This window comes from Vidua macroura, chromosome 2, assembly GCF_024509145.1.
Source record: "Vidua macroura isolate BioBank_ID:100142 chromosome 2, ASM2450914v1, whole genome shotgun sequence".
NCBI classification, from domain to species: domain Eukaryota; kingdom Metazoa; phylum Chordata; class Aves; order Passeriformes; family Viduidae; genus Vidua; species Vidua macroura.
The window spans coordinates 88,167,823-88,193,905 of NC_071572.1; the positions used below are offsets into that span (position 1 = coordinate 88,167,823).

The window sequence follows — 26,083 nt, forward strand, 5'->3', positions numbered from 1 at the left end:
GGTGCTGGCTGCCCAGAATGTGCCTGGATGAGCAGAGGGAAATTCAAAAACAGGTGTGTTCAAGCACTTGAAAGTTGCAGTTGGCCAGCAGCATTTGACAGGACTTCTATGCCTCTGGTGAAACAAATGTTTATCTGGGACATAATTTCTTTGGGATGAGATGAGAGCATTATTAATGTGTCTGACACCAAATGTGTCCACAGCTGCCAAGTAATAACATTCTTTAGGCCAAGATCTGAGTGAAGATCTTGGGTAATTTGTTAGCTATTTGCATGGGACAGTATGTTTTCAAAGTGGTAACAGTAATTTAATCATCATCTCCATGGTGGTATTAAATGTGTAAATTGAATTTGCATATTTGTTCAATTTATGCTGACAGTTAACAGCATCTCAAGAAAAACCTGTTGTAGATCACCACTAGGTGTAGAATGATAACTGATAGACTTTCATAGGCACCATTTGGAAAAGCAGCATGTGAAACCTCTTCAGGGAGCCATTTACAGAGCAAACAGATGGATACAGAAGATGTTCCAGCAGGATTGACTAATGCTACTTCCAGTCCTTGGCTATATACAGCAAAGTACACTGCTTGAGAGAGGAGAAGCAAGAAAAGAACATGTTTGCCCCATTAAGGAAAGCCTCTTCTCTGGTTGTGATGTGCTCTTCTCACCAACAAATTGGATTCTTTCCATCCCAGTGCTACCACTTGTTCCAGGCAGCCAGCAGAGTATCTCAAGTGGGTGCTCTCTAACTCACTCAGCACACAGCCAGGCATATGGGCTTAATAGATTTGTATTAAATCTAAACAGAAAATTGATAGTCCATGAGCTGAGCCAACTACTTGTGACTGAATCAGTTTAGGAAGTATTTGAAAATGAGAACAGAAAGTCTGGAAACTATGGCATAGTGTGAATAGTGACAGATGTGGACAATTTGGGAGTGAGAACAGGGAATGTATTTTCTACAGCAGAAAGTTACAAAGAAGAGGATTCAAAGCAGGGGGTGAGCTCTTGCAGTGTTAGGTGCTATTCTTCATACCTGTAACCCTCCATGTCATTATTAGGGTGGTTCTGTAAATTTTAATTTAAAACCATTTTCTAATACTCCTGGTTTTAGGAAAGAAACTATGACACAAATACACTCTATAATCTCAAAAACTGAAGAACAGTAAAACCTAGAAAGTTATATCTGAGAGCTGCCTTTAATTTTGAAGTCAGTAGTTAGGGAAATGGTGGCATAATTTAATTTAATTTCCTCTCCTTTTTTTTGAGAAAAGTATTTTCTCAAATGAAGCAGTAAAAACTAAAGTTTACCCTTATTTCTTTGAAGATTTTAGTATGTCTGAGAGTTCCTCACATGCTCAGAAATCTTCAGTGAGCCTAGAGAGCTACTTTGTGGTATACCATTTTTAATGGTCAGCTGGGCACCTCTGCTCAGTTGTCTAATTCTCTGTGCCAAAATTAAAAGGCTAACAAAACGGTAATGCCCTGGAGATACTGATTTTTGATGAACTTCAGGGAGGAACTCTCCTTTCCTAGTGAAGTATTATTTTCCATTTAATGGCACATTTTACACTTTCTCTGAAAGAAACTGGTCACTCTCCAACTGACCCGTGTTATAAACCTCCATGCTTCTAACTTTCACTACGTGCCTTCAACTCTCAGCTTGATGTTTTATTTTTATTTCAAAAAGGTTAAAAAAAATCCTCTCTACTCAGTGTGATCCTGTGCAGTTTTCTTTAAACAAGAGACAAGGTTTCACTAAGGGAAAAGAGGTTCTTTTTTTCCTGAAAATACAAAATCTTTTTCCACTGTGATGCTGGAGAGAATTTCTTACCTCAGTTATAACAACACATTATGGAGTCCTCATGCTAAAGAAAAACATTATCCAGTAAGATGCTGGTAAGAGGACAGAAAGGGTTCACACCCCAGTCAAAATGTACTTCGTTTCAGTTAATTCTCATTCAGTTCATTTTTAAAACCACCTTGTTTTCAGTTGCCATTGGTACTATCAAGCAGTCCTTTATATTCAGTTCTGAGGGATTAATTAGAAGGGAATTTTCATTGTCTTGTCTCAGAAATAAAAATGTCAGTCCTTGGAGAAATTGCAGTGGGAAAAAAAAAATAAACAAACAAAGAATGATGCAATTACAGGGAAAAGCATATTTCTTTCATAGAAATTTCATTATGTTTACTCAGGAGAAAATTAAAGCAACTGTGTCTAAATTCAGTGCCATAAAATGATAGAACACCTCACCCAAAAATCAATGCAGCAGCAATGCCCAGGTTATTAGTTGCTGTTGCCTTAACTGTGCTATGAGTGCCTCAATTGTGCAGTGAGCACCTGAAGTGAAAAACCAGATGATTTTCTTCTGTCCATCAAGAAGAGTGCTCCTGGCAGCAACAAAAGAGCCCCAGTGACACTGAGGCTCCTGACAGCCTCACTTGGAAAGGAGAGCTCAGCTTGCAATGAGAACAAATGAGGAGGCCGTGGTGGATCGAACAATGACTCACCCATTGTTCCATATTCAATAGCAAATCACGAGTTGTCTGCCCCTGAGCAATAGTTATTTTGTTAATTTTTTCAGCTTCTTTGAAAAGAGATTATAATTTCGGCCATAGTTCAGCAGACCAGGGAGGTGGGGTTTAGAAACATCCATTTTCACTCTCCCCACTCAAGTTTCACGACTGTAATAAAGTGAATCCTTCATCTGGGAAATTCTCTAGTGACAACTTGGCAGTTCTGGGTTAGTGGTTGGATTCCGTGATCTTGGATTAGAGGTCTTGTCCAACCTAAATGCTTCTATTATTCTACTAATAAATGTTTTGCGAGGTAGCTGCTACACGTGTGAAATATCTCGTTCAAGTCATTTCTTGGGAAGCATTTACATGCTTTGTTTGGTTTTTTTTTTTCCTTTGAGAAGTTGAAAACATTTTTATCACACAGGAAGCTCACAGCAGGGCTAACACTCATCCTGTCTGTGATTTGCTGAGACTGGTAACACATCTTTTGGGAGAAATTACTACATCTTCTCGTGCCTGCTTATCTTGGAGAGATGCACATGTCAGGGAGCTTCAGATCAGCTACTTTGAAAGTGAGACACAAATACTGACTCAAGATCATCTGGATGGGGCAAGGGATTAAAGCCCTGGGCTTTCATTTATCACTCCCTATCCATCAGACCAGTGCAATAGTAACTAAAATACTCTTAGACAGAGTTTTCATGCAGTGCAATTGGTTTGTTTTGGTTTTAAGTGAGATTAAAGCACATCTTTGGCTCTTAAACATAGGCCAGCTCCAGAGGCCACGTTGTAGCCTAGTCCCACAGAGTTGTATCAGCCCATTTGTTGCAAGAGCAGCAATACCTTAAACTGATATTGGAGACACTGTACAGAGTAACCACAGACTTTGGCTGCTCCTGAGACCTTGGGGCTGTCTTTGTCCTTTTCTCCTGCAGTGTTGTAGCTCAGTCCAACACACGTTCACATGGGCAGCACACAGCAAACTGAAGGGAGCTGCATAAACCGTCTCAGCTGGACTGTACACATGGAGTATTGCAAGGGAGTCTCCTCCTTTCACTGCAATATAGAGAATAAAAAAAGTTGGGAGCATGGTTTTTTTTTTTATAAAAAGGTGAACACTCGTGGGGAAAAATTGTTGAGACCAGTGAGGTCTTGCTCCATGGAAAGGGCTCCAAGGCACTACAGCACCGTGACAATAATTGTACAGAGAATTTGACTGTCACACAGTGTTCATAATTGCCTCTTTCAGCAGTAACTTGAACAATTTACTCTTCTCCAATTTTCACCCCACAATTCCTGAAATTGCTTTTCATTTTTCTTTGTGTTATACTACTCTGTTTAGAGGGAAGGGCAATTTCATATCCAATTCTTGTCTTAGCCCTTGACCCAGAAATAGCTGTAAATACTGAGTAATATGCCTGACATCCCAAGTCACTGTCTTTGTCACTGTTCTTGACAGGAAACCCTCTGATAAGTGCAACACTACCAGCTTGTCTTGCCACTCACCTCATTTTGAAGCACAAAGGCCCCTCCAGGCCCCTGTTGATGCTAACACACAGGCTACACTAAGCAAGCATATCCCAAAGCATATGCCACCATGCTGGATACCACCAAGCTGGAAAAGAGACCAGTGGGAGGTGGGAGGACATTGGATTTCTTTTCTTGTGCTTTTTGGGCTCTTCTGTCCTAGAAGTTTCCAAATGGGAGAGACCATAGTATGTCCCATTGTCAAGTTCCATTTAGTATTTTCCCATTATGTGGTTTCAAGCCCTCACCCTACCTTAGATTGGAGTCAGGATTCAGAAAGGGATTGGTCACACAAGAATGACATCTTTTTATGAAGTCTTTATGCCTTGTAAAGCCAAGCACTTTTTATACAGGGAAGATGGGCAATAAGTGATTTTTGACCCTGTTTCCTCCTGCCTGTTCTCCCAGGAGACCACTTGGCATGTCAGTCTGAACAAGTGGATTGATTCAACTGAGAGGATTATTTGGAAGGAACAAAGGCGAAGGAAGAACTCTGGCCATCCTAACAAACCTCCTACCAGGGATCTTGGAGTGATAAATCTAGCTGTGGCCGGCAAGCTGGCTCCATGTCTTTCAGGTTTTGTAACAGAAATGAGAGATTATGGGAACAGCACCAAAGACTGCACAACTGTGTTTATTTAATCTGCGAGATAGCAACAGAAATAGATAAATCTCAGTGATTCCTCTAATATGAAGCATACAGATAAGCTACATCTCTCTCCATAATCAGCATTTCTTCATCAAAAGGAATTGATTCAAAATTTTTACTCCAGAACACCTTCTAATTTACATCCTTGTCACATACAGCCTGAGACCCAAAAAAGGCTGAGACCCAAGAAGAATGCATGATAAATAAACTTTTTTTTTCTTTTTAGTGTATCCTTAACACTCAACAGTTGGGCCAGAGGAAATATATCCTCTCATTGTGGTAGCTTGGTGAGACGCATTGATGAATTCAAAATGAAACCCCCTCTGAATGTTCCTCAAAATATGGGATGAAGAGTGAGGAAAGCGAGATGTGAAGCAAGTACATGCAGCAGAAATCATTACAATGGCAATTAAAAACAAACAAACAAACAAACAAAAAAACCACCCCAAAGATAGGAAGCTTCCTCAAAGAAACCAAGCTCTTTTGAAGGACATAACCCCTTAACAGAACTGGTAGAGGCTGGTTCTTATGATAAATTAAAACGAGCATCAGGCTAGTTACCAGATGGACTACTTACTAAAGGGCTTTATGTCAAAATTTCCCAGCCTGAGATGCATATAAGAAGCCCAGAGATAAATAACCCAAGGAGAGGATTTGAATGGGAAATATAAAGTGTTAGGATTTTCAAGGACTCAAGCATGTCATTACTTATGAGTCAAAGAGTTATTTCTGTATTGGTAAATTAGGTGGGTGAGAATTCAGAGGCCATGAGACCAGAGAGGAAATACATACATAAAGGTGAAAAGATGGATGGCACACACAAACAAGTCCTCAGAAAGAGATACTGTGCACAAAAAATAGATTTGCAAAGGAAGAAAGGTGGGGGGAAACCAGCAGATTTGTGTTAATAGATTTAGAAAGGGCAGGAGAATGTGTAAAGACTACATACTGTGCAAATCTCTAAGCAAGAGGCAAGCAGAAAAAAATGAATGAACAACCTCTTCTGTTTCTTATCCTTGCCTTCTTTAACTAGAAGAATAAGGCAGTGTGAAAAGCTGGGGAGCTTTGAAATTGGAACTGAAGGCAGGATTTGCTTTCTAATAGCAGGAACGTGGAATTCACTGTAATTGTTCTAACACAGCTTCAGATATTGCCAGATTGTAACTTGAATTTTTGCCAGAGAGAGCTGCAGCATACTGTAAAAGACTCTGCCTCCCCGAGATGGGTGCTTTAGCAGTTCCCTGGTTGCAATTTTATGCTTTGAATTCATCCGAGTTTATGAGGAGCCTAACGCTGAGGACTGATGTGTGTGAGCAGATGTGTGTGATGAGAAACATGCTGCTTCATTTTCTGCTCTGCACAAGGCATCAAAGATGAACTATCTGAGGAGACAGGATGGCTCAGCAATACACTATGAGCTACTTTTATTGTTAGCAATTTCTAAACTCTCTAGGCCTTGGAATCACAGTTTCAGTTTTGACCTAGAGGCTGAATAAGACATCACATGAAGAAATACAAAATCATTTATAAAAATAAATATATCACAATAATTTATTTTACTGTCGTGTGCTTTGGTTCAATAGTTTTCCTTTTAATTAAATTTCAGTAGGAATATAAGACAAAGACAAAGCTAAGAATAAATACATCTATATAGTTGATTGGTGTGGTTGAAGATTGTTTGGTTTTTTTTTTTTTCTTTTTTCAGATAAAGGGCATCAGTTTTTAACAAAAGTAAGCTTGTCATCATGTTAAAGTAATACTATGGAGCATTTCTGCATTGCAGGGAGAAAATTAATTACTCATATTGCACTGACATTATCTCTCCACCTTATTTGCTTGTGAATTGGAAATTTCCTGCTACCACTTTCATAAAATCAAAGGAAAAAGTACTGCTGTTATTGGGGTTGCTGTTTAGCAATGGTAAAGCATAGGCATAGCCTGTTTAAGGGGTAGAGAAGAGTTTCATGTCAGAGCACTCTCTCTGTGTCCCTGATCCAATTTAAACAAGGATTAAGCTATTGTAAGCTATAAAAGCTATAAAATAGCTACAATACTGGCAAAGTTTCTGAGAATTTTGCAGTATTTGCACACCAGTGGTGGCTTGCTGTAAGTGCAGAAATGTGACAGGAATACTGTACAAAATTATGTCAGCCAGATAAAAACAATCCTTGCTGTTGACCTGAGTTGTAGACTTCAACACAGATGTCTTTTACAGTTCACTGAGGTGGCTTGGTCAAAATATTTGTGGATGAGAGCACCATTAGGCACAGGAACAAGCTGTCTGCATACAACAAGCATCTCCATAGCAAGTATCTGTCAAGGAGGCAGGTGAGAGAAGGAAAGTGTTTCATTTCAGCCACTTGAGTTGTCAGGCACGGTCTTTCATGAAGTTTAGACAAAGCAATGCAATTCTAATTCTGCCCCAAGTGGACATATACTAGTTAAGGCAGAGCAAGTTATCTGCATAATAAATTAGGGTCCAAATGCTGGATGTTGTCAGTATAATCACTTCATATAAAGCATATTAACACACCTAAAAGAGATTTGTAATAATGAATGTCTTTCCCTCTTTTCTCCACAATAAATTATACAAAACCATAGTGACACACAGAAAGTGATAATGACAATAAATCCTTAATTGTAGCAGCAAGAAGAATACACAAAACAAAGCACACTGGAGACAGTAGCTATTGATCTTCTTTAGTATTTTCATTTATCATTTCTTTATCATTTTCACTTTTTAAGTGGAAAGTTTCTGAGATATTTACAGGTGTAACAACTGGAATTCTGAAATTAAAAGGTTTTTTAGATTCTTGTAAACATGAAAATTTTATTATGTATGGAAAATGTTATCACTCTAAATCTCTCATAATTTAAGTGCTTGGGATGGCTCTCCATCCACCTAGTACTGTTAGGGGAATAGTTTGTAAAACAGAACATTTGCTGTATGCAGTGACAGCTGAATGACATTTATTTCTGGCACATGGTTCCCCAAACATGCCCATTGACGTTCACTTTATACAAAGAATGTCTGGCATTTGTATTTGTACTTACATGATTAGAAGTTTCATATTCATAATGCTTCTGTGAGGGGAAGAAGATTCCTTTTCCTGGTATAAGAACAGGAAGCAGCTGCAGAAACATGTGATTAAGTGACCATAACACCTATTCCCCATCCTTCTGTGTCACTGTGAGGAGGAGTTAGAGGATCAGAAATAAAATTGAGACTGGGAAGAAGGGAAGGTGTTTTTAAGATTTATTTTACTTCTCCTTTTTCTGCTCTGGTGATGGCTGAGTGATCTCTCCCTGATGATATCCCAACTCACGAGCCTTTCATTAAATTTTCTCTCCCCTGTCCAGCTGAGGAAGAGCATGATTGAGTGACTTTGGTGGGCACTAGAGAGTACAAGAGTTCATCTTTGAGAGTACAAGAGCTCATGGTGCCAGGGCCAGTCCTTCAAGCTCTCTTAAGAGAAGCTGTGGTCCCCATTCAGCTTTTTGTGGCTCTCATTCAGCAAAGCAATCCAATCAGCATGTTGTCCCTTGCTATCTGCTATCCTACACATCTCCCTGCTAAGCTGAAGTTGAACACTTCCAGGGAAATCCAACCTCTCTGAGGTCTGGAGGAGTTTTTGTCACAGGCTTGGCTGCACCATGACATCAGTCTGAAGAACCTCTATGAAGTTAAAAAAAGTCCTGCCCCAGAACAAGAAATCACCTCATCATGTCCTTTGCCCTAAGCCCAGGGATGCTCTGAAGCCCTTGCTTTGTCAGGGCAGGACAGTGCAACACAAAATCTCTAACATTTAAACTCAACTGTTGACCTTAAAGAGTTTCATCTCATTATCACTTCCAGGATGTAAAAAGGGGCAAGTGAGTACTGCAGAGGGCAGCTGTCGTTGCACGTAATTTTGTGTTGCAAATCTCTGCAATACATTTTGTTAACATCTACCTGCCCTCCTCCCTTGTCGTTTTCTCCTTCACCATTTCATTCTTCTTGGAGCATCTGAAGGACTCTCTGACTTTAGCCAAAGAAATATTTCATAACATTTCCAGGCCTCAGAGGATTTCAGAGTACTTTTAACTTTTCTACTGTCATTGAAGCAATAGCATGCTGCTGGGATCGTCCTCTGGCTCACAGCCCTCAGAAACGCCAGGAAAAGCCTCTTTGGTAAGGAATTATGTTCAACCAGTGTGCCTGTGCAAGCAGTGTTGCCCAAGCTGGTGTTCCCCATGCCAGAACCTCCTCCTTCCAGAAGCAGGACCCACTGGAACTCACCACCATCGGGCTGCCTAGAACAGGGAGAGTGACACTTTCTGCTCTGAGCCAGCAATAAATGGATGGAAAAAGCTGCTGTGACTCAGCTAAAAGGAATACCTTGTAAGAAGACCGATGGCATCCAGAAGGCTGACAATAAAATCTGACTCTCCTCTCAGACATCCCAGGTGCTTCACTGCAGACCTGGTGAGAGGGAGTGTGACCTATTCATACATATGGCAGTCAATAAATGATGTTAATCAGCCCGGAAGGTAAGAAATGCTAAGTGTGACACCAGACACTGCCTAATGCTGCCTCTGCCAGGGAAACAGAGGAAAAGCAGGAAAGCTCTTCAGGAGCCACAGGGCCTGCAAAAAATAGATCAGTGTTACATAAAGTCTCATTCAGGCTTTGTCTACTTGATACATTTGAGCCCCAGATTAGAACAGTGCTTAACCTTGTATCCAGTCAGAGCCAGCAGTGAATTTGGAGGCAGCATCTCTGAGTCAGAACAAGGATACATTGAGTAATCGAGCACAACTGCAGACCTGATTCCTAATTTGTCACACAAGGTCATGATATGGCAGCACTTCAGAAGGACTTTCAAGCAGTAATTGTTCCTTGCAAGAACACTGTATATTCTTAAAGAAAATGCAGCTACAGGCAATGTACAAACCCAGTAGCAGCTGCTGTGTGCTCAGCAGGAGTCCAGTCACCAGCAAACACAGGGCCATGCAGGCACAGAGCTTCAGAGATGAATCCTACTTTATTCTACACAAATGCAATCCACATAGTCAGAAATAACAGGGAGCCCAGTTTAGTGAGTTATTCACTGCACAGACACTCAGCAGAGGCTCTCTCTGCCCTTTCGCATCAGCGATACACCAACATCATGTAGCACTGCACCCTGGAGCTATTCAGGTTAGCTCTGGTGCCACAGTCCAGCTGGGAAAGGGGTGAGCTCCTGCACCCAAACGCTGTGTCCCAGTACTGAAGCCAGGTCAGGCCTTGATGCAAGACATTTTTCCAGCTATGTGATATTCATTGAATGTGTGCTAATCAGCCCCTGAACATGCCCAAGAGGGCTGACTGCTACAGACATGCTTCCTTTGCTGTTAAAAGGAAACAAATCAGTTAGGACAAGGCTGCTGTGACATGGACAGCATGTGCAGATGAGGAATGAGACCTTCTTTCCAAGGGCTCTTTGGAAGTAGACAGCATGCAAAGCACAGGCCAGGTGAATTGTGGTGGCAGCAGGCTCCTCTCTTACTGCTCTCATTCCTCTCAGATTTTCTCCATTACAAGATGGGAGCCTAGGAGAAATGGTGACTGTGAGCAGGCTGCCAGCACAGCAGCCTTTAACCTGCACATGGGAGGCAGACAGGAGTAGGCCAAGTTGTCCTTGAGCTGTCCAAGTCCACACATGATTTAGGATGGGCACCTTGGTTTGTATGCCATTATTTACAGCAGCACGACCTGCCAATACCATAAAGTTTAGTTTCAGAAATGCATTCCAGGTGTCATGCTCCTTTGGTAGCACAAGAGTTGTATCAAAGAAATTGCAGTAGTCCTTGCAGGCCACAGCCAAAAGAGCTGCTCTGAGTCAGCCAGCCCAGCATCAGTCCCCCTCTACTCCAGTCCTTTGCTCTTCTGAAGTGTATTAAATAAAAAATTGCTCCACTGCCAACATTTAGAGGTTGAAAATACCCACCAGAAAACCTGCACCAATACTGCCTTCACTTTAATATTTTTCCCTTTTTCCCCCGGGAGAACTCAGGGTCACCCCACCCCCACAAGTCTTGGTGCAGGTGTGTAGCAGAGCTGGTCTGGCTGTTCCAGCTGGGCTGGAACTCACACCTTACAGGAGCTTTCACACAACACTACAATAAAGAGCTACAGAAATCTGAGGATAGACAGCATGAATTGTGGGTATTTGAGAGTCAAGGAAGAGAAAAATGTCTGTGCTATCCCCAATATCTTTCCATTTCCCTTTGAGGACATCATTATTACCACAACCAAGAGAGTAAATTCCAAACTGAAAGAGATCTCTCACCCCTCAAAGACAACAAAACAGGAAAGACCAAACTTGAGGCAACAGTTTGACTCTTCAGCTTAACTGCTTCATATGCCATTCACTCTCTCCTCCCCTCATCCACACAGCAAACAGCTCTGCCTTTCCTGCCCAGAGCTCCATTCCAATTAGCTGCAGACTGCAGGGAAAGCACTGCAGCTATATCAGTATAAAATGGTGTAAGAGAAGGAAGAACCAGGCCCTTTGTCTTTAAAAGCTCAACACTGGTCTTAGTGATTTGCATGGGCAGTATATTCCCATTTAATCCTCTTCACTGTAATTTAGAGAAGTAAAGCAAACACTGCAGAGGTAGTAGCTGAGTTTGGCCATTATTTTGTTAACATATGCATACAGTGCTAGCCACTGTTATTAACTCAATGCACAATCTTTATTTTGCTATTTTAAAAGAGGCAATAGCTGCAGCCTGCATTAAAAATACCTTTCACAAAATACCTTTCACTGTAAAAAACACAGAAAACTCTACAGATAGTAGAGGAAGCATCACAGGCTACAACTTTTCTAGAATCACACACCAGTTTCCCTGATCATAGTAACTCTTTTGAACCCTCACACAATCCAGGGATCTGCACACTGCTTCCAGTTCCCCTTCACAGAACACATGGTAATAGCGGTGGAAAACAGGGTTGAGTTCTTGCAATTCTTTGGAGCCACTTGGAACCAACACTGTATCAATATTTTCCTCTTTCTTTTTTGTACCACCTTTCAGGTGCCAGGGAACCAGCAAATCTTGAGAGTGAAAAGAGGTTCTGTTAGTGTGAACAGGCAGTCTGAATTCTGCTACTGGCTTGGCACCACAGCTTTCATCCTTGAAGTCATTAAGGAGTTGGTCAGACCATGCTGGATCTTGGCTGCTGTTATCAGGCCCTTGGTCATTAAGTGGTCTCTGAGCTGTGCCAGTATTCATTTCCTTGTCTTTGTTTTTACTACTATTCTTTTCCTTAAGGTATTTAGACTTCTGGTTTTTGTATTCTTGTTCCATTGCCCAGACATAAATGAGTGCTGTTCCACCAGGTCTTAGAAGCCGAGCTAGTTCCCGGATAGTTGCCAGTCTCCGCTCCTGCAAATGAAAAGCAGAAGTGTGAAGCTAGTACATAAACAGGAAATCAGGAGAATGGAATGGCAGCAATTTCTCCTTACCCAAGAGACAATAAAATTTGAAAAGAAGGTGTTTTTTCCCTGCTATTTATTTTCATTCATAATATAGCCCATCACTGTGTGCAAACCAAGACATTTTCCTAAAAACAATTTCTTCATCAAGACATTATTCATGTCAAGCACTGGAATAGGCTGTCCAGGGCAGTGGTGGATTCACCATCTCTGGAGGTATTTAAAGGACCTGTAGATGTGGCACTCAGGGACATGGTTTAGTGGTGAACTTGGCAGTGCTGGGTTAACAGTGGGACTTGATGATCTTAAAGTTCTTTTCCAGCCTCAGTGATTCTACTATTCTCTTTCTTTTGAAAATAGTTCTATGCTGAGCAGGATTTCTTGGACATTTCAGCCCATCTGGAAAAGACCTTTTCAAGAAGGTGATTCAGTGTTTAAAATCCCAGATTCAAATCTACCACACCTGATGATGCACAGGCGAAGTTTGCAGCTGAAGGGGTCAGACTTACATCTTAAACACAGGTCCTCTGACCACACAAAGAAAGATATGTCAGCCTTCTCCAAAACAGAGTTCTTTCTACTTTTGTTTTTTACTGGATTTGGAAACATTCACTGTATTTATGGTATGGAAAGATCTGTGGAGCCCCAATAAGATGGTCTAGAAATTTGTTACCATGGCACAGTTTCTGCCAGGAGAACCTCATCCAGCCCAGAGATACAGCAGACTGGTGAGTAGTCTCCCTTTTGTTTGGAGATGGACAACCAATGCACAGATTAAAAAATTCAAAATCACAAGATCTGCCCAAGAGGCCAAGATCTGAGCCAGGAAACAATGTATCTCTTAACTCACTAAGAGGAGCCCTCTTCTCCAGTGTCATTAATTACAAGCACACGAAAATTAAACCCAAACATAGGACCAAAACTTCAGGGGGAACAAGGGCATCTGAGAAGCAGAAGGAGAATGAGAACTGAAAGTCTAAGAAGCAGCAGTAGCACAACAGCTTAATTCTGCTCTGACAACTGCTTACACCAAATGCAAACCTCGGATTTCTTTCCATTTTGTTCTTGCCTTTGCTTGTATGGTAGTATTAGCAGCTCTATACAGCAATCCAACAGTACAGTGGAGCAGAGAGAGGGGTAACTTACTGCTGTTGAGAAGTGGTGGATTACAGCAATAGAGATGCAGGCGTCACAAGAACTGCTGCGGATTGGCACTGACAGGGCATCACAGACAAATGCCTGGAAATGTTTTTCTCCACAAATATCCACCAGGTTTCTGCTGCGATCACAGCCAACCTAGAACATAAAATGTTTCATTAAGCTTTTCGTGAGAGGATAATTTTACAACTGGAATATGATTTTCATTTGATGCTTACGGTAATAGAATCATCACAGTCTCCTACTGAGGAAACACAGTTTAAAATCAAAACAAGAGCAAGTATAAGAAAATAGCCTTAAGAGGAGTATATAGTTCCCAGGTATAGACAAAAAGAAAACAACCCTGATGCGGACTGAAAATAAAGATGAAAGGCTGGATATTAGACAGCCCATTATAGCACCCTCATTTTGAACCAGCTTAAGACAGACCAAGTTTCAACCTAGCTTTAGTGCAAAATTCATTCAAGGTGTCTTGAAATGAGCAAAATGAGATGTGATCTAGCCTCAGTATTTTCTTTTCATTTCAACTGCCATTTTTAACTTGACAACATTTGAAGCACCCAAATAGTGAACTCACAAAAGCTGATCTACAAGTGTAAACAATTATCTAGTGACTTTGGTGGTATTACTAAAGTATGGCATACAGCTTCACTCATCACCCAGGTTTTGTCATTTCAATGTGAGGAAGTGCTCAGATATCTTTCTCTAACCTCTCATTATCACAATCCACAAAAAATTTAAGGTCCATATAATTTTACAAGGTTCTGTACAGTCCAGTGAAGTGACCCCTAGGACCATTTCTGAATACGTCATAAAACATTTGGTTTTTTCCCCTTTTAAACCCAGCAGTCAGCCTGCTACACCTGCCCAGTGTCCACATCAAAGGCAGTAAGACAAAACTTACCATCTTTGAAAAATCAGCATCTAGAAGTGGTTTTTACATGCTTGCATAAAAAGAATAAATCTAAATTGATCAAAACCTTCTGAAAGAAATAGTGAGAAATTGTTTTCATGTCTGCCATGCATACTGAATATGCAAACCAAAGCCCTGCTACCAGGTTTTATACCAAACTCTGCATGTATGAGAATAATATTTTATTTGTTTTCAAGGATCAGCAACACGTAGATAGCAGAGAACAGGTTCAGAATCCTAAATAATTACTGTTGACAGTGTTTATTGCATTTGACACTGAAAGAATAGTAAACCGTCTTTGACACAAGAAGAATAGCAAACAACTTGCCCTGCTTAATCAACCCAAAAGAGACAACAGTACCACTAAAATTAAAAACCTCTTTTGCAATGATTTATGAAAATATATTTATTTGCCATCATAATTTTTCATTTTATCTGTTCAAGTCCCTTTATCTTTCAGCCTACCACCACAGTTTTGAAGAAAACCAGAATTCTGTTCCAGTCTTATTTCCTGAAAATTTACCAGTGAGCTGCCTTCTACTCAGGTCCCTGACTTTTGATCCAAAGTAAATGAAACAGTTGTGAAAATGCCAACCTGACAATACAAGATAATCCTCCACAAAAACCTACTAATATGTACGTATTATCCTGCCAATTAGCAATAAACAGACCAGAAAAGATCAATCCTAACATTTCTTTCTTCACACTCATTCCTTGGTCTCTTGCATTTACTGAAGCACTGAGTGAATTGTGTTGTTTATGAATTTAAAAAGGAAACCCTTGCTTACTTGAATGCAAACAAATCCCCATCATTTTACATTGGCAGCCAACTGAAGTGTCTTTAAATTACTCTGACAACCTGCATGTTAGTGATTGCACACCTCATTACCGGTACCTTTAACTACTTCTGCAATTAAGTCATTGGTTTGCAGTACTTAATAATAAAACTCAAAGGACCAAATTCACTGCTGGCAGAAGGAGGAAGAAGAAACCTTGCACCTTCCACTGACAGCAACCTTTCCCAGAAAAAATTGCTTTGGATCTCCGCATCTAGAGTGAAAATGGCTGGATAATGGAACACAATCCCCCGTTCCCAAAATGACCTTGAAAAGGACTACAGTGTATGTTGATGAAATCCAATGAACTGAGAATGAGAACAAAGGCATGACTGCCAGATTGCAAAGTTCTCATTTGCATCTAAATTATAGCAAATATTATGAGGTCAGGTTTACTTGCATTGACATACTTTCTAAAGCAAATGTACATCCAAAGCAAAAAGATGCTGTTTCACAGTGAAAATGGAGACCTTGAAACAGAACACTTTGAACACACAGCTGCTCTAAAATAGGTATACTAGACTAAAACTTTACGTGGTTTTAAATGTAAACAGGAGAATAGGTGCTATGCATATATGCATAAATGGTGAACACAAGGAATCACCACAGATGCCTGGCATTGAAACTAGGCAATTTTAGCATCTTTTCTAGAATTATCTTTAGGTGATATTTCAAAATAATTATAATCAGTGCATTCCTGCATCTTCTGACTTACAAGAGACATGCATTCATTAAAAACCAAAATTCATTTGTTTCAGTCACTTAAAAAAACAATAAGATAGCAAAAAGCTACCTTAAATTAGTCCATCTGTGGCTTTTATGAGTACAGAAAACATTTACAGCAAGGGGCAGAGATCCCAAACTCAGCTTTTCCCAATTCTATTATTAACTGATTTTTAAATTCTAACGCATGAAGAAGCTTTGATTTGATGAAACTTCATCTACAGAAGAGTTCAAAGGACTGTTTTAATCAAGAACATGTTTCTCTCTCTCTAATTAAATATATAATAAAAACATTTAAAACTAATCTCAAAATATAACTGGAAAGCTTTAATTTTTGCCAGTTCATAGCTCTATTTTCAATGCTCGGGACAGGATATTTATTGTCTTTGCTGGCATCTCTTCCAGAAGAGTGGAGAAAGGCAGATGAATTACTATTAGTCCAGCGTCCAGACCCAAAAGAATCTAATACACCTCTTGGTGAGTCAAGCTATATGTGTATGTTTTTAGGCTATTTCCTATTATCTAAGAGTCTTCTCAATCATTTCTTATACCTCAGTTTTCCAAATCAAATTCCTTGCTCAAACTCCACAATGTCTCATATATATCTCAAATTGCATGGCTGATTATTCAGTGGAGTCTACCTCAGCAAGTCCACTTCTCAGCAAGTCATTCCACACCTTTCAATATTCCCATAAAGGAGGCTGGCTTCTCAGATTTTACTCCAGACATCCATTCCTGCATCCCTGCCTTTTTGGGAAGTACCTCGACCTGTTTCTTCACCACTTTTTGTGATGTAAACAATGGCTCACAGGAGCTCAAGAATGGCCACTAACAGGTACTGTGACTGAAATCCACTTGGATTTCAGGCACTGACTTTCAGTGTGTAAGGATAAATATTAACTGCATCCAACTCTTACTTGAAGACAGGAAATCTGTATTAGTATGGAGGCCTGTAACTCTGTAACTAGAACTCCAACAAACACAAAACTTAGGAAAGGGGCAATGGTATGTCATCATTCTGGCATACCACATCCTGTCTGGAAAAACCCTTAACACCTGTGACTTGTCTGAGTGTGCAGCAGTTCTGTACTGGCTTCCTGGAAGTTGATAACATAGGCAGTTATGCCATCCTGCTCCTTCATGTTTCCATGCACCTTCACCTCCACCTTTACAGCAAGGAGTAGATTTTATAAAATATGTTCAATGCAGTGGTTTGGTATAGATCACTGGGGGAAAAAGATACTAATAAATAGCTTGCTTTGTAGTTATGCTGCAAATCTGCAAAAGATAAACCCTCTTGCATGCTGATAAAAAGATAAGACAAGATAGGTTGAGGTTACCCACCACTATGTGTTTTCTTTCTGTTATCTCATTATAACTAACTCAGCCTGGTAGACTTCATTCATTTAAGTATCTGGGAACCTGATTTATTCAGCACATTACAAAGCGATGAACAAAACGACATCTAATTCTGAAATCCAACCACCGAATGGAATTATGTCGCTCTCCAGAGAAACACCTCAGCTATAACTAACAGCATGAGAAGCTCAAGAAACCAAATTACATTCCAGCAAACAATTCATCTAAGTCAGACTTTTAGCATTCCTTTCATGTAATGTTTTGCTTTTCCATTGCATGCAGTCAGGGTACCTCTGAAAGCAAAGTGTTATGCCTAAGACCTGGAGTCCATTTCTCAGTGACAAAGCAACAGAACCAAGTTGAGCAATTCAGCTTCCGTTCTAGTTTTGTTCTGCTCTTGCCCAGTTCCTTCTGAGCTCTCTTCTCAGATCTCTCACCCATTTAATTACTCTTATTCACTGAGAGAAAAGAGCAGGAAAGGTTCATCTGTCTCACCTTTCAATTGCTAAGATATGGTGAACTTACTCCAGGTATACATTTACTAATTTGTTTTGTCCCTCCTGCTTTTACCCACTACTAAAAAGTCCTTGGGAGTCTATTCCCAATCTGTACAAACCCAGTGCAACTAAAAGCCACCCAACTTTATGCAACTATTCCACAGTAAATATACACTCTCTCTCCTCCCCAGACCCTGGAAAACTCAAATTTTTATATAGTTCTAGTAGACCACAGTTTGGGACAGTAATGCAGAAAACAGAGGTGCACATCTCAGAGCAAAAGTGGGTCTTACAATGTCTTGTGAAATATAAACTGTGTTACCAATTACCTCTGAATGACACACACAACAGAAATAGGAATATCTGTATTAAAGCAAATAATTTTGGCTCCTCTATTGACATATTTTTCCTATCATCATTACTCTGTCAAGTAGAGTAATTTCTTTATACAAAAAGAAAACATATCTATGGCATTTTCAGTTATTTGCCACTGAATTTCCCACCAATTTATGAGTTCAATTAAAAATGCAAACCACAAATTTGAAAGACTTCAATGACTTTTCATTCATGCTGTAGCCCTGTGAGGATTCTGAACATTCCCGCAGAGACTTGCACATCACCACACCTACCTGAACACTGGAAACAAGAAGACAAAGCTAAAGTGCATAGAAATTAATGAGATCATTGAAATAACATCAATGAAACCCTTGTGGTAATCGGGGGAATGGCTAAGGCTGAAACACATTGTTCTATAAAAAGAAAAGCTCTTCTTACAGAGATGAATATTCAGCTTGAAAGCACCTAAATAAAATCTGTTAAAATAATCCCCCCAAATGAGATTGGGTGCAAAGAGAATTGTGGAAAAACAACACTAAAGCCATGTATTTTTTTTTTGCCATAATTTAAATAATAACAAGGTGAGCAAGACAGAAAAAGTAATCTGAAACACTGTTAAATTCATCCTTTCTCCTGCCTTTGTGCTAGCTACATCATACATGGATTCCATCTCCAGCTGAAACATACTTAATCTGAATTTGTTTGGCATGGAATTGCTGCTCTCTCACTGTGTCAGAATAATGCAGCCATTACAGCACTGTCACTTTTCCTGAGCGCAGATGGACACGAGATACTCAAGTAGATAAGGCCACATGTAATTATCCAGAGAAACTGAAGGAACTACAATAGCATAGGCCACAGAGGAGATGTTTTCAGACAGTACCTATAAAGTAAAACATCAAGAGAGCTACCTTAGCTGTGATCTACCATTAGCACTGCTACTTAAAGCATAAAAGCATATTGCTTGCCTTCAGGAAACGCTTGCCTCAGGTTTTCAGTGCTCCTGAGTCAAAACACCCAAGCTACAGAGCTGTGCCAACAGTGCCTTACCCAATCCCTACACAACTCCTAATTTCACAGCACTGCTTTATTGCTTCTTTCCCAACAGGACCTGGGCTAAGAGCTCCATTACACTGTGCACAAAAAAGAGACATAGAATTTACTAAGTTTATGCCTGGATTTTATGCTTCCAACTAAATAGGAGTAAATGAGGAAGAAAACTGATGCCCTGCATCTAGAGACCAATCCTTTTATCCCAACAATGCACCTGATACAGAAAACATTCTGTAATCCCTCACCCTCAGCTCCATGATCAAACCATGGTAGATGGAATAGCACTTGAGATACCTTGTCGAAAGTTTAAAAACACCTGTAAACACAATATACACAGGGTTTTCTTTAACCACACTTTGGCTGCTACAGGAAAAAAAAAATCTGGTAGAAAGATGAAGTCAAATCCATCCTCCTGAGGCTCGTGCTGACTTGTAGATGAAAGCAACCAAAATGCAAAGTCTAGAGTCTATCTCCATCTAAGAAACACTAGTTGTCACCACTGGAAAATAAAATATCAAGGGAGGCCAACTGAATGAAGCAATTCCCAGATTCTATTTTTCAACTGTTTCAACTGCTTCTTTAATAGTTTCCTCCCTTTCACTGTTTTTTTTCATGTTTTTTATTTCTCCTGCAGACACACATGAAATTAGGTAACTCCCAAAGTAACAGAGGAGAGGAGCAGGATTTCCTTTTACTGACAGCCAGTATGTGATCTTTCCTTTCCTTAGCTGGTTAACTGTGGGCTCCAGGAAACAGACTGATGCTGGCAATTTCTGAACATAGTATCTTGCATTAATTTCACTTTAAAAGTCTACCACAAACCTCCACAACTGTAACCAAATCCATTCTAGGACCAGTTGACCCTCATGATACTCTGATAAATGTTTCTCCTTTCTAGTTAGGCTTGCTGATTTTTCTTAGACCAATCAGGACTGAAAGACAAAAAGACTGAAATATACTGAAATTAATAATTGGGCTACAGCAGTCAGGCATAAAGATGCCTACTTATTAATTGGTTGATGTTGTTCTAGCCAGTACAGTAGTGCTAGAACAGTAAGGGAGATAATTTACTAACACAAACAGCATTGTAAATAACAGCTTCTCTTTTTTAGCTAAATATAAACAACAGGACAGAAACTCCTGAAAAAGACAACTCGAAGTTTTATTATCAATAATGAATGCCTTGCCCTACATAGAAGTTTTCAAGTCTGATGGATTTCAGAGTGTTATGCAGGACAAACATGTGAAAGAATCAGACAATCTTGGAACAAGAGAGCGCAGATACCATAATAAACACTTCTGAGATTTCTCTTGGGTTAAAACAATGGCAAGTTTGACTCTTTTTTATTCCCTCGGAAAAGGTCTTTTAAATATTTGCAATGAAAGCTATCTTCTGGTTCATATTTGTACATACTTCATCTCTCCCTGATAGGAAGGAAGAGACATAAAACTGGATTAAGTACAGACTGTGAGACAGTGAAAGAGAGAAAATGAGCAAGAATTATGTCAGAACTGTCTAAAAGTGAAGAAAAGGGAGTGAAAGGCCAGAAATCTGTACCAAAGTTGAGATTTCCTTGTGAATTTTATGTTGGCATATTTACTGGGCCCGTGCAAAGAGCCAGAGGTAGAACAGTAAACATGACATCATTCACAAATGAGACACGTCACCAGGCCATAGGGAACTCAAGAAGTTGCAAAAAATAGCACTGCCCATGGAGATTTCACTCACCAAACAAATGAAAATTTCATTGGAAGCACTCAAAATGTCCAACCATTTAATAAATTTATTCAACATCAATGACAAGAAAGCCTAAACCATCAAATTTTTCAATCCACTGCATCCATTACTATTTTTCTTAACGTATTTTGAATTACAAAGCAGAAGTAGCTTTGAAAAAAAATAAAAAGGTAAAGCACATCATGAATACAGGTGGAAACTTAAGACAATTGGTACTTGATCTTGGATCAGGAAATAGTTTTCTGTTCTCAGCATTCTTCCAATGCCGACATGAACCTCCAGCATGCTGCAAGTGCATGACAGAATAAACACCAGAACCAGCAAAAACAAATGACAGTAGCTACTTACCATGTACAAATCCTCACTGATGCCGAGGTACTTCCCGTTACCACAACCAATATCAGCCACTATTGACCCTGTTGGCAGGGACCTGAGAAACTCTACAATTCGGGGCCAAGGGCTATGCCTGGTACTGCTGAAGTGTGTGGCAATCTCTTCATACACCTTGTGTACATATTCTTGCTCCAGCTTTGAGGCCTCCATCTCGTTCTGGGGAAATGAAGGCTGCACTGGTCTCTGCTGTCCTTTCTGGCTGTCACAGACAGATGGGTAAACTAGATACAGCAACAGATACAAAATATTCATTTTTAAGCAATTCCTCATTGATTAATCATATTTAATAAAATTATATTAAAAGTGAAATATTAAAATGCAAAAAATGCTTCAATCTTCCTTCACCTTTTAAAAACTGAAACACAGGTCAAACTACAGAAGTGTTTGATGAGCTGAAAATAAATAACTGGCCCACATGTACCAGAGGCTGTTTGCAGTGATCATTAATCTGCTATGTTAATGATGTTTATGTTCTCAAAACTGAGATAGTGTCTCCAATGCCAAAGACCACGACATCATTACAATTCAGCCTCTGAAATTCTGTTTTAAGGGTATAGATGGACTTCAGTTCCATGTAGTCTTTGAACCACCTGTCTATTATTATTTCTATTGCCCTAAGGCACTTCATGTGGTTCTGTCACAGCAGATATGACTACTTCTCCTTCTCTAATGTACCTATTTTTCTCAAAATTAGAGGCCCCCTCGAAAAAAAAAAATCAAAACTGAGGAAAAAACTTGAAGAATAGTAATTATTTCTATTTTGTAACATTAATAAGTACTTGAAATGCCAAGGAAACACAAGACTCCAGATTACTCGCCTGGCTCTGGAGCAAGCCAAATGCCTTCCTCTATTGAGAAACTCCAGCAACCACATGAATGCAGCCAATTCAAGCCATATAGCATGCTATGATCCATCCAGGAATAGCTACGATGACTGCTAAAACTACCCAAAAGAATCAAATTCTTTTCTCAAAACAAAAAAAGCTACCTATTGGTGATAAATAGTAATTTTGACTTGAAGGTTGCCTCAAGACACTTACTGCAATTGCAAGGGCTTCTCCTCACTTTCCTGAATGTAAACGATGTCCTTGTTTCCCTTCGATTTAATGTTAGATCTCCAACATCAGCAGTGATTGTTCTAACTTTTTGCCCAAGTTCTGATGCTTGAACAACATCGTATTTTCTGGGTGTGATCCTAAAACAAAGCAACACAAAATAAAGGAATAATTCAATTTGCATCAGAAAAAAACCCAATCCATCTTTGTAAGAAGGCAATCCCCACACTCTGACAGAAATGTGATTACAACATCCTATTTAACATACTTCTGCCTCTCAGTTTTCAACTTATTCAATTTCAGAGAGAAAAGAGATGACACATAAACTAATGACATGATTTAAAGTGTTGTTTAATTGCATGTAATTACATTTCCCTTCCCTCCCTCCATTTTCTTCCATAAAGTTCTATTGTTTATTTGTCTAGTACTTTTTTATAAATATATTTTTAATATATTTATTTCTCTCCTGGTTTTGGCTGGGATAGAGTTAATTTTCTTCTAAGCATCTGTGCTAACAGCAGCAGTGCTGTGTTTTGGGTTTAGTATGAGGATAATGTTGCTGACACACTGATGTTGCAGTTGTTTCTCAGTAGTGCTTAGTCTAAGTGAGGATTTTTCAGTTTCCCATGCTCTGCCAGTGAGGAGGGGCACGAGAAGCTGGGAGAGAGCACGGCCAGGACAGCTCTCTCTCCAGGACAGCCAGGACCCAAACTGGCCAGAGGGATATTTCATACCACAGAGGATCCTGCTCAGTGTATGAACTGAGGGATGGGCTGGACATCAGTCACTGGGTGATGAACAACTGCAATGCGCATCACTTGTCTCTCCTGGGTTTTGTTCCTCTCTCTCATTTCCTTTCATTACTACTATGAGGACTTCCCAATGTCAAAAATAAAATGCTGCACCCCTTCTTCCTTGACACAGAGTGGTTTTATTATTGTAGTGCCAAGAATATAGTTTTGCCAAGTTATCCAACCAAATATGAAAAACATCACTAATGAACTTCATCAGAAAAGTCAGAATTTTACTTTCACTTATGAGTCAAAAAGAGAATACATCTTTTGTCCTCCTTGATGACACTGCATAAGCTTATTTCTAAACCATGTGTTTTCCTTTTACAGAGAACTGAACAAAAATGCTTTTCCTGTGCACTTTGTTAATGGGGCCAAAACAAAGTCTCTAATTCCTTGGCATCAAAGCATACACACTGAAAACATGTCCAGATTAATTTCAAAACTGACTCTTGTGCTCTTATAATTTGACTTCTGAAGTGTAGATAAAAGGCATCACAAATGTTATTAAATATATTTTGACATTATGTATGCAAGTGAATTAGTTACAACTTCTCACTGGATGATTTGAATTTTGATTACAATACGATGTTCCAGTGGCATGATGCAAAGCTTACTCCAGTTGAGTATCTTGACCCACTACTGCTTTTAAAAACATAGAGAAGAAATATATTTAGGTAAGGTGGACAAGAACCAGCATGGGAATCATTTGTACATGAGTATAAAGGTCTGGGATCTTAATTTTCATGTAGTTTATTCATTGGTTCTCAAAAGATAATCATCACTTGAAAGTACAAGGGAGTTAAATAATAATCTCATTCCACATTTTAATAGACAGATACACTATTCCAACTTCAATGGCTGATAGCCAGTACTGTAAGTGCCCAGCATGTATCCTTCTGCCTCCTGGGAGTGTGGCTGCCCAGCACTGGCTTGGAAGGAGCAGAGCTGGTAGCCCTGGAGAAAGCTGATGCCTCACAAAGGGAGATTCCTCTGGGAGCTGTGTTTAAATGGAGGCTGTCCCACTGGGCCTTGTTCCAGTTACAGCCTCAGATGCATCCCCAGCTCTGTCTGTGCACACCCACTACCTTGACCTTGGGCTGGTGTTCCAAACTGGCCTCAGCACGGCCCATGGAGCTGCCTGATGCCTGGGGTTGGGGACTGCCCACCGGCTTCCCTGGCCAGCAATGTCACTGACATGGAAACTGCACGGTGTTCTCAGAGCTGTACGTGACCTTTCCAAAAGACAGCTGACAGCATTAGACAGGACAGCATAAGAAGCTTACAATGCTGCTATTCGTATTCAGTCCTGTATATCAAACAACAAGGGAATTCACTGCCCTGGGCTTCTATATTGATGCACATCAGAAGTACCAAGTGCTTTTTACAACTATTTAATTTAACATGGGAATATACAGGAAGAGCTCTCTAAAATTAACAATGTAAAGGTTATCAGGGAGTTAATATTCACCCTGTTTTCATAATACATATTAACCAGCAAAATTAAAAGGCAGAAATTTTTCTGCCAATAAAAGGATTTGGTGTTTAATTTATACAGAATATAATTAGTGTCTCCAGTTGACTGGTGAACCAGTGATGGCTTGGGTCAAACAAAGGAAGAAATGCTTACTGTGGGCATTTCTGTCCAATACAGGGTTGCCATACACTCCTGAAATGCATTACTGTTGCACTCAGAGCTCAGCAAGGTTTTAAACTTTTTGCCAATTTCAGCACTCCAATTGTAAGTACCTCCCAGTGGTGCATGATTTTAAAAGCATGTATTTAAATTCTACAATTAGCACAGCCCCAAGACATATCTCAAGAAATCTCTTAGTAGCACCCCAAAACTGCTCAATGCAGTCTTACCAGCAGCTAAAGTGTCCCTAAAGCAGCTGGGAACAGCTCAGGAAGACTCCCCTCTGCCACCCTCAGGCTCTCAGTGCAGGGGAAGTAAAATTTTTAAACTCTTAAGCCACTCTCTCAAGCCTTTGGCGTATGTGATCCAATGGGAAAAGCTGTGGGCTGAAAAGAGAGAAGGGGAATGGTGACACTAATTGCACTACAATCAATTCTTTGCCAGCTCAGAGTCATTGAGAACTTTCACACTGCAGATGTGAGAGCGATTTCCGACTGAAACTTCACTTATGACAGCAGCAGGAAACTACACCTCAGGGACTGGCAATTAGCTCCCTAAATCTCCAAGTTTTTCAATTTAACCTAAGCAGCATCTGAGCAGAGGAGTGAATTTTTATATTAATTATAAAACTTGACTTGATTTCTTTCAGGCACTTTTAAACATGGAATGTCATTTAAAAAGCAAACAAACAACATTTATTATTCCTCTATTATCAGCAATGCAGGGACTCTTACACATACCCATGTGTCCACAGGTATCTGGATTCTCCAGTCATCACCAATAAACTGCATCGGGGCAACATAATTGCAACTGTATAGCCATCAGGGTGTTTGAAATCCATCACAATCTAAAAAGAAACAAAACCAGCCACCATGAAGGAGCATGACTTAGAGAGCTTCATATACAAGCCAGGTATTCTCAAGTCCTAGCTTTGTTTCACTAATGCATTCAACTGAATATTGCTATGAAACAGCTACATATTTCCTAGGGATGCAAAAGTCTCCAGGTCCCCTGACCTAAAGCTCCCTCCCTTTCAGCACAGTGTCCAAATCTCAGGCAGTCACAAATATATGTATATAGAGATAATTAAAATTACATATAAATTTCTTTTCACAATAAAAACTTTGTAAGAACAGTAGCACTGTTCAATCTCTGTGTACCTGTGAGGCAGAAAATAACTGCTATCCCACAAGTAAAGGCAGCTGCATGAGAGGAAGAGAGGGCTCATTTGCTGTATTTCAAGCATCTAACATCTAAAAGTTATGTACCTGGACTAAGGCCATCAGCTACTGTTTTTTTTGTGATGTCTATGCAGAGAGACCAGTTTGTCCACAGGGTTATTCATCCTACTGTAAAATGTAGAGCTCAGTGATGTGGAATGACCCTGTGCCCTCTGGAACAGCCTATCTGTTCACAGTGGATGAGCTGAGGCAATTAGCT

General features: G+C 39.9%; 1 protein-coding gene across 1 annotated transcript in view; it reads right to left on the reverse strand.

Annotated features, from left to right (window-relative positions):
* Nucleotides 1-9,703: 9,703 nt before the first annotated feature.
* Nucleotides 9,704-26,083, reverse strand: part of ALKBH8 (alkB homolog 8, tRNA methyltransferase) — a 46,581-nt gene continuing 30,201 nt past the window's right edge. Inside the window, 5 exon segments of the mRNA XM_053971526.1 lie at nucleotides 9,704-12,105; nucleotides 13,302-13,451; nucleotides 21,117-21,382; nucleotides 22,202-22,356; nucleotides 25,384-25,490. Coding sequence (XP_053827501.1) covers nucleotides 11,536-12,105; nucleotides 13,302-13,451; nucleotides 21,117-21,382; nucleotides 22,202-22,356; nucleotides 25,384-25,490 — 1,248 coding nt within the window. The 3' untranslated portion in view covers nucleotides 9,704-11,535.